The 8,281-nt window shown below is 42.0% G+C and overlaps 2 protein-coding genes across 2 annotated transcripts in view; one reads left to right on the top strand and one right to left on the bottom strand.

The window, feature by feature from the left end:
* The window catches only part of LOC109973340 (galectin-related protein A), a 3,740-nt gene extending 2,632 nt beyond the window's left edge, over positions 1-1,108 (bottom strand). Inside the window, exons 1-2 of the mRNA XM_020622852.1 lie at positions 727-1,108; positions 326-411 (exon numbers count right to left, since the gene is read on the bottom strand). Of these exons, the coding sequence (XP_020478508.1) occupies positions 326-411; positions 727-753 (113 nt within the window). The 5' untranslated portion in view covers positions 754-1,108. The remainder of the gene's footprint in view (positions 1-325; positions 412-726) is intronic.
* Positions 1,109-1,695: 587 nt separating this feature from the next.
* zfyve26 (zinc finger, FYVE domain containing 26) overlaps positions 1,696-8,281 on the top strand; it is a 28,289-nt gene continuing 21,703 nt past the window's right edge. Inside the window, 11 exon segments of the mRNA XM_020622860.1 lie at positions 1,696-1,815; positions 2,546-2,833; positions 3,001-3,076; positions 3,354-3,440; positions 3,662-3,808; positions 3,933-4,272; positions 6,894-7,018; positions 7,365-7,529; positions 7,683-7,771; positions 7,877-8,028; positions 8,154-8,279. Coding sequence (XP_020478516.1) covers positions 2,643-2,833; positions 3,001-3,076; positions 3,354-3,440; positions 3,662-3,808; positions 3,933-4,272; positions 6,894-7,018; positions 7,365-7,529; positions 7,683-7,771; positions 7,877-8,028; positions 8,154-8,279 — 1,498 coding nt within the window. The 5' untranslated portion in view covers positions 1,696-1,815; positions 2,546-2,642.

Raw genomic sequence — 8,281 nt, 5'->3', positions numbered from 1 at the left:
CAGACATAAAAGATGACTGAATGAATAAATAGCTAGCTGATGTTATCAACCAAAGAATTTCCAGAGTTACTCTTAAGATTTCATGGGATTTGCAGCTCTCCCACGCATGTTCACAGACTAACGCTATAATTAGGAAATGCACTGGCATTACAAAGATACTTTCCCAAAGCAGTGCCTCAAACAGAGGCAACAGCTGTGTATCTGCTTTAAAATTCAGTTTTATTCTGAGCCAGGGCATCTTTCTCACCCGTTTTAATTGGCTGCCACCATGTACGACATTAATAATGTATATATCTTTTAGTGCAAAACAAATGTGTGCACTCACCTCTTGGGTTTTTGGTTAACAATTCCCATAACAACCAGTTTCATTGAAGGTCGCAGCCCACCTTTTATCTCTCCGATATACTCCCCCTGCAACAATAGAGATGTATATAGTCTACAGATCAGCGGTCACACAGAATGAAGCAGCTAAACGGCACAAAGCACTTTATTTGAGGATTTAACAGCTGGTTCCTCATCGTGCAGCCTGCGTTCGCTCTATGGCACCGATGGGAACAATAGCTTTATTGATTCCGATTTTAAACAACCAGTGACTCAGCTGCACAATCTGCTTCTAGATATTTGTTCTTCACTATGTGTAATGATTAGACATTTTGAATTGCATCATCATCTTGCAGATATATCTGAATTGGTGTAGTGCTAAACAAAGAAGAGGCAGCTACCTACATTTTCTTTCTTGTCCTTTTCTTCCATTCCACTCAGGGTGTGATGCGGTGTGGAGGTTTAGAGCGGTGATGCCAGCTGAGGACTGGATGGCTCCGGCTGGCAAACCCCGCCTGTACTACGTTGCTATAGAGACAGGCTCCCAAATTGTCAGTGATGATGGTGGGAGACAGGCAGAAGGAAAGAGGGGGAGTCTTTTACAGCCTGTACAGACACATGTCAGTTCACTTCTAATCATTTAGATAAAGGCTCTTTTGGGGGAATAATGTCGGAAAGCGTGGGTTCACCCCGGCAGCCTTTGCTGCAACCTTCATCTAAATCCACCCATGCATAAACATCTTCTGCACACAACCGTCTATAGGCCTATGATTCTCTGCTGCTAGGTTTCAGTATATGCATTAGATCTGCTTCTTGACACTGAAAGCCTATCAGCAAAATATACTTAAAGTATTCATTCGGCAACATAATGGATCGTGTCAGTGCATTACTATTGTTGGATTATCATTACGAATGCATTCAAGTGTAGACAAAAATTTCATTGTTGTAGCTGTTTGATGTGTAACTAAATTCAGCTACTATTATTAAATAATGTTTATAGCATAACAATACGTTATATTTAACAGGCTGGTCATATGGTTTGTATCCTATATAAAATCCTGACTTTAAAAATAGCTAGCTAGCTTACCTATCAAATTAACGCAATAAAGTAATCGCTACAATATTTTTGATGAAATGTAGTAGCCTAAAATAGATGTACAAAGAAACATATAGTGGAAATAGTCATGTAAAGTACAAGAACCTCCAATTGTACCTTAAATATCTTGGTAAACGTTAATGAGATATTTGGACAGCTCGTAGTTTATTCTTTTATTAACGTGTGTGAATATTATATTTCCGACAGCACATTAAGGCATCATCTTTCTGGAACGCCCTCCTCGTGCCAACCTTTGACCAATCAGCGTTGGAGAATCAGCTGATTTTGTCACATGACGGTTAACATGCTCCTAGCTGTGCACCGTAAGTTATCAACAGAAAGCAGTAGCTAGGAGTAAAATTAACAACTAAACTCGGGGTAAAAGCACAAAGATATGAGTAAGTAAGTTTACTGAATTCTCGCTAACATTTAATTGTTTTATTTGTGAGTTAGGATACGCGTCTGCTAACTGTTACAAAAGTTAGCTAACTAAGTTAACGTTTCATTACAGCAAGTCAGCAACACTGCAGCCAATGCTAACGCTAAGTTGACATTACAGGCGTGTCCTGTCTACTTAGAGAAGAGAAGATGAAAACATTAGTGTTTCAAAGGCAGGTATTGAGATGCGTTTTTGATGGAACCCAACAGCTCACACGACTGTTTTGTTTTATGTTCCTAATTCAGCGTGCGTGGTTTGTCTGGGCTGGCTTGTAAAAGGTACAGATGGCAGAAACGTTTAGCATGTAACAAGAAAATGAGAGACCGTGACAATTAAAATAAATTCATCGTCTGTGGTCATCGTGTGACAAATTTACAAAGCCTGCTACGTTGAACATGAAGGAGTGTCCTGACAAGGTCTTTATGCCAAAACCCGTTAGGTCTTTTATCTTTGCATTAAAGTTGCTCGGAACACTGCAAATGTTGAGAGGCTTTCTGCTTTCCAGTTTGTGTTTCATGTGTTTGTGTACCTTGACAGTGGGTGAAGTTGCACCAGTATCATGTGCTGTGTCTAGATTTTAAAAGTAAAATTTCATTTCAAATAATTTGAGTCACTATATCCTGTTTGTTTAAAATGACCTAGTTTTGTTAAACGATATAAGCTCAGACAGCTTTTTCTTTTTGTTTCAGGTGAAGGAAGCTCAAGTGTGCTGTCTGGCTACATGTTAGTAAAAGTGCCTCGCCAGCTGTGACCACCTAGCAAAGGAGTGTCACAGTGTAAGTGGCCATGCATCCTTTTGGCTGTGAGGCAGAGACCTCACTTCAGGACCTGTTTGAGTACTTCAAGAGGTGCCTGCAGCATGGAGAGTGGGAGCTGGCCAGTGCCTGTGTGCCGCAGCTCATCACTTCAACAGGAGGGCTTTCAGAAAACCTGCAAGACTTAATCAAAGCTATTGTCTGCCATCCTTACAATTTAAAGTGAGTTGAGGTTTTTCTTTCAATGTAAGAATATGAATTGTTGGAGAAATCAAGTGTAATGCAGTGTTATCTGGTTTAATAACTGTCATCCCAAAACCTCACACTTCTGTTTACTGTACGTGTGTGTTATTTGTGCAGTTGATTTAATGACTGTGTTTATTTTATAGATGGGAGTCTGTGGGGAGTCCACACAAGCTGGCATGGTTTTGGCTTCAGGTTCTGTTGAAATGGACAGAAGAGCAGGTAATATGATGCGTAGTATTACCTGCTCAAGTATTGTTTATTGTACCTGCTTGATTTGCTCTGAAACAACATGTTTAGTTTTGTCATCCTCAAGCAGGATATTGGTATTTGCAACAAACACAAATTGGTCAAATCTTTCTTGGAAACAGAAGACAGTCTCAAAAATGTCAGTGTCCTTTTGCAAAACAGAAAATGTTGTGTGATGAAGCACCACAATCACCACCAACTGCATGGCATGTTGTTGTAGCTCTTGTCTTTTCCCCCCACTTTGTTTCAGATTTCTCCCAGTGTCAGAAGAGAGCTGGAGTTCCTGTTGCTCCTGGAGGAACTGGGCTCAGAGAGCATACCAGACACTGTTCTCAAGGTTAATATTAGTTTTACTCCTGTCAGCACTCAAACCTACAGTTTAAAGGAATATAAACTAGAAAACAATGTGTTTTAATTAGACTGACACACTAACCTGATTACAGTGTCACTCAGGTTAAACGTACTAAGATTAACTTAATCTGTTCTGTAATACTGCATGTTGTGACCGACTTGCTAGTAGACAGATTTACAGGACTGAGATCAGTGATCTTCCCACAGGATCTGCACCAGGCCTTCTTGGATACGCAGTCTAACCAAAAGCCTGCAGCAGGTTCAAGGTCAACAGATGCTGCTGTTGAGTCATGCCTCAGAACCTTATTGGAGAAGAAGCCCAGACTGGCCCAGTGTTTAGCTCAGTTCTTACAGGTAGAGTGAAACTTATTGTAGCAATAAAGCAGCTCAGAGTTATTTAAACAAACAAAAAAAAAAGCACTCTGCACAAATGCAAATGTAGATTGCAAGCATGTTCTTATTTTATCATCTCCTACAGGACCAGTCATGGACAGATGGCCATTCTCTGCAGCGGCCGTTTGTCCAACACCTGATGAATAAACTCAGAAAGCCAGAGAGGAAGCAGGAGAAGGTAGAGGAGTGGGTGGAGGAGATATATGCTGTGTTGGCTGTGATGCCATGGAGCTCTGGTAGTAGTGGTGGGCAGTTTGAGGCACTGTGTGAGGTGCTGTGGGCAGCCAGGCATGGACCCCTGACAGAGGAGAGGATCCTGAACTCGCTGCTTCGCCCTCGGTGTCATGCTTTGGTTTCTGTGTACTGCTCCACTGCTCTGAGGCTTCAGAGGGATCATCTGCTGAGGAGCTCGCCTAACACACAAGGTAGTCTGATAATCTTTTCTCATGTTACTTAGTGCAACTGGGTTGCTTTGTAAAAGTTGTGTGTTCCTATAAATCAGTTCCTCTTCTGAGCTGTTTGTGTAGTCAGGCTTTCTTTTTGTTTATGTTACTAATATTTATAGTCTGAGCCTTCTTTGCCTACAGTGCTGGCATCACCTCTTTCCTCTTTTAATCACACTTCTGCTTCTGTGGTTGTGAAGCTGTGCCAGGTTTTGCTGAGTGTCACCAAAACGTACATGTAACTGTCTGTTTTTTAGCATCTATGCAGACTTTCTTTCATTTTCTTACATTTAGACTCTATTTGCTAATAATTTGGCACAAATACAAGTGGTGACTGATGGTTGGTGGTGGTTTATGGTTAAGCCTATATACAGTATATTACAGAAGTGAGTACACCCCCTCACATTTTGTAAATATTTACGTACATCTTTTCATGTGACAACACTGAAGAAATGACACTTGGCTACAATGTAAAGTAGTGAGTCTACAGCTTGTGTAACAGTGTAAATGTGCTGTCCCCTCAAAATAACGCAACACACAGCCATTAATGTCTAAACTGCTGGCAACAAAAGTGAGTACACCCCTAAGTGATAATGGCCAAATGGGGCCCAAAGTGTCATTATTTTGTGTGGCCACCATTATTTTCCAGCACTGCCTTAACCCTCTTGGGCATAGAGTTCACCAGAGCTTCACAGGTTGCCACTGGAATCCTCTTCCACTCCTCCATGATGACGTCACGGAGCTGGTGGATGTTAGAGACATTGCGTACCTCCACCTTCCGTTTCAGGATGCCCCACAGATGCTCAATAGGGTTTAGGTCTGGAGACATGCTTGGCCAGTCCATCACCTTTACCCTTAGCTTCTTTAACAAGGCAGTGGTCATTTTGGAGGTGTGTTTGGGGTCGTTATCGTGTTGGAATACTGCCCTGCGACCCAGTCTCCAAAGGGAAGGAATCATGCTCTGCTTCAGTATGTCACAGTACATGTTGGCATTCATGGTTCCCTCAATGAACTGTAGCTCCCCAGTGCCGGCAGCACTCATGCAGCCCCAGACCATGACATTCCCACCACCATACTTGACTGTAGGCAAGACACACTTGTCTTTGTACTCTTCACCTGGTTGCCGCCACACACACTTGACACCATCTGAACCAAATAAGTTTATCTTGGTCTCATTGGACCACAGGACATGGTTCCAGAAATCCATATCCTTAGTCTGCTTGTCTGCAGCAAACCGTTTGCGGGCTTTCTTGTGCATCATCTTTAGAAGAGGCTTCCTTCTAGGACGACAGCCTTGCAGACCAATTTGATGCAGCGTGCGGCGTATGGTCTGAGCACTGACAGGCTGACCCCCCACCTCTTCAACCTCTGCAGCAATGCTGGTAGCACTCATATGTCTATTTCCCAAAGCCATCCTCTGGATATGACGCTGAGCACGGGCACACAACTTCCTTGGTCGACCACGGCGAGGCCTGTTCTGAGTGGAACCTGTCCTGTTAAACCGCTGTATGGTCTTGGCCACTGTGCTGCAGCTCAGTTTCAGGGTCTTGGCAATCTTCTTATAGCCTAGGCCATCTTTATGTAGAGCAACAATTTGTTTTTTCAGATCCTCAGAGTTCATTGCCATGAGGTGCCATGTTGAACTTCCAGTGACTAGTATGAGAGAGTGAGAGTGATAACACTAAATTTAACACACCTGCTCCTCCTTCACACCTGAGACCTTGTACCACTAACGAGTCACATGACACCAGGGAGGGAAAACGGCTACTTGGGCCCCATTTGGCCATTATCACTTAGGGGTGTACTCACTTTTGTTGCCAGCAGTTTAGACATTAATGGCTGTGTGTTGAGTTATTTTGAGGGGACAGCACATTTACACTGTTATACAAGCTGTAGACTCACTACTTTACATTGTAGCCAAGTGTCATTTCTTCAGTGTTGTCACATGAAAAGATATACATAAATATTTACAAAATGTGAGGGGGTGTACTCACTTCTGTGGTATACTGTATATTGACTTATTCCTGTACTAATCTGGTATAAAGGTTAAAAAAAGGGTGACATACAATATAGTTTATGCCCCCTGTAGCTACACCGGTTCAGTTCGAAAGATGGCCACGCATCGTACTGATGTCTCCTGAAACTTTATTTTCTATCTCCCTCTGTCTTTCTTCAGACACGGTGAAAACTACAAGAGAATTCAAACAAAGGTTTTAGGCACATTTCACAGTCTTTAAAGTAGTACATTTTTAGGCAAGTTTGTATCAGTGTTGCCCTTTTTAACATCTTATTTATGACATTTTTTACAAACTCCTTAATGCCTGTATGAGCTCATATTTATGAAAGAAACAAACAACCATCTCCATGAAACCTGTCATCTAGATGGTTATATTCCCTTTAATCTCTTATGTGGCATCTCTACAAGGCAGCAAAGGGATTTTCTTTTTGCTGAAATAGTTTTTCAGTACCTTGCAATGACTTAAGATCACACAACAGTTTTTAATACACTCCATTGCAATGCTGACATTGTTTTTAAGTTTATAGTATTATCTTTTAGGGATTGTTTTGCTGGCGTGTTTGACCATGGATTTCTTTTCTCCTAGTTGACCTCTCTGAAGCCGAGAAGCTGACCCTCAGTTTATGTTGCCACAGAGATCGTCCATCAGCTTGGAAAGCTGTCTATTTTGAGTGCCTTAGTAGTGGGAAGCACTTCCTAGAGCAGGTCTTGGTAAGTGAACCAAGACCATTTGAAAAATATCAGTTCTAACTTATGAGAGAGACAGAAAATGTCAAACTTTAATGCAATGTTTTCATTACAGTTTAACTTTTCATTAAAGGAAAGTTACAAAAATGTTTGTGCATCCTGTCAGTTACAGTTCTTAGAAAGAAAATGGGACTTGGCAGGTCAGACTTGGAAAAACAAACTGGGAATCTGCATCAGCCCAGAAAATTTCAATCTGTGCATCTCTAATTGTAATTCTACAAAGTACAAGATCCTCATGGCCAAGTACATTTGATTAGCGACTGCACGTGATGAAATTCAATAATGTAATAAGATTGGTTCCTTCCTGTAGGTTACTGCACTCGACTTGATTAAACATGAGGAGTTTTCTCAGTTAAAAGACTTGGTGCACCTGGAGTTCCAGCCGCTGTCTCGTCTCCTGTTGCTCCTGGGATGGACTCAGTGTCGCAGCCTGAGCTCAGCTCAAACGCTGCTCAGCCTCCTTCACCGAGAGCAGGTCAGAACTGAAATCATTCTGCTCTGCAGACATCTACGTGTACTGTACCTCCTCCCCAACAGCTGCCTGAATGTAGCTTTAGTTGAAGGGGTCACAGATCAGCACATTTAGTATTTTAGTCCTTTGCTGATGCACTGTTTATTATCTTTACAGGCACCATCCAATGACTTTGTTCTGCAGGAATATGCCAATCTATTGTCCTCTCAGCTTGAAGTACTTGAATGGTGTAGAAGCAACAATCCGTAAGCTATCTTTGTTTTTATATTTAACATTTGACTGTCAATTAATTCTATCCTAATAATCATTAATTTTACTATTTACTTTGTACCTTGTTTCCTTCTGTGCAGGGGTGTTTCCATGGAGGCACTGCTGGCACAGCTTCACACTCTAGACAATCACTCTGCCCTTTATATTCTGCACTCCCTGACTCCTTTGCCTCAGTTTGAGGAGCGCAGGATACTGGATCTGTTGCAGCGGCCACCAAATTCTCCAGGAACAGGTTTACATCATCCACATGTCTGTCTAATGGAGTCTGAAGTGCTTGTGAAAATTAGAATGTACTTCATGTTGCAAAGTAATATTACCCTACTTGTGGTTTTTGTTCTTCTTTTGTTCTTCTTGCAGAGGACGCGGAGGCCATCGGCACTCCCAGCCCTGTTGTGCAGAGGAACGTAGTGTTGTTCCAGGGGTTCTGTGCCATGAAGTATGCCATCTATGCTCTCTGTGTAAATGCACATAAATACTCATGCTGC

Source organism: Monopterus albus, unplaced genomic scaffold (genome assembly GCF_001952655.1).
Source record: "Monopterus albus unplaced genomic scaffold, M_albus_1.0 scaffold290.1, whole genome shotgun sequence".
Taxonomy (NCBI): domain Eukaryota; kingdom Metazoa; phylum Chordata; class Actinopteri; order Synbranchiformes; family Synbranchidae; genus Monopterus; species Monopterus albus.
Note: the sequence above shows the minus strand (reverse complement) of the source record. Positions and strands in the feature narration are given on the sequence as shown.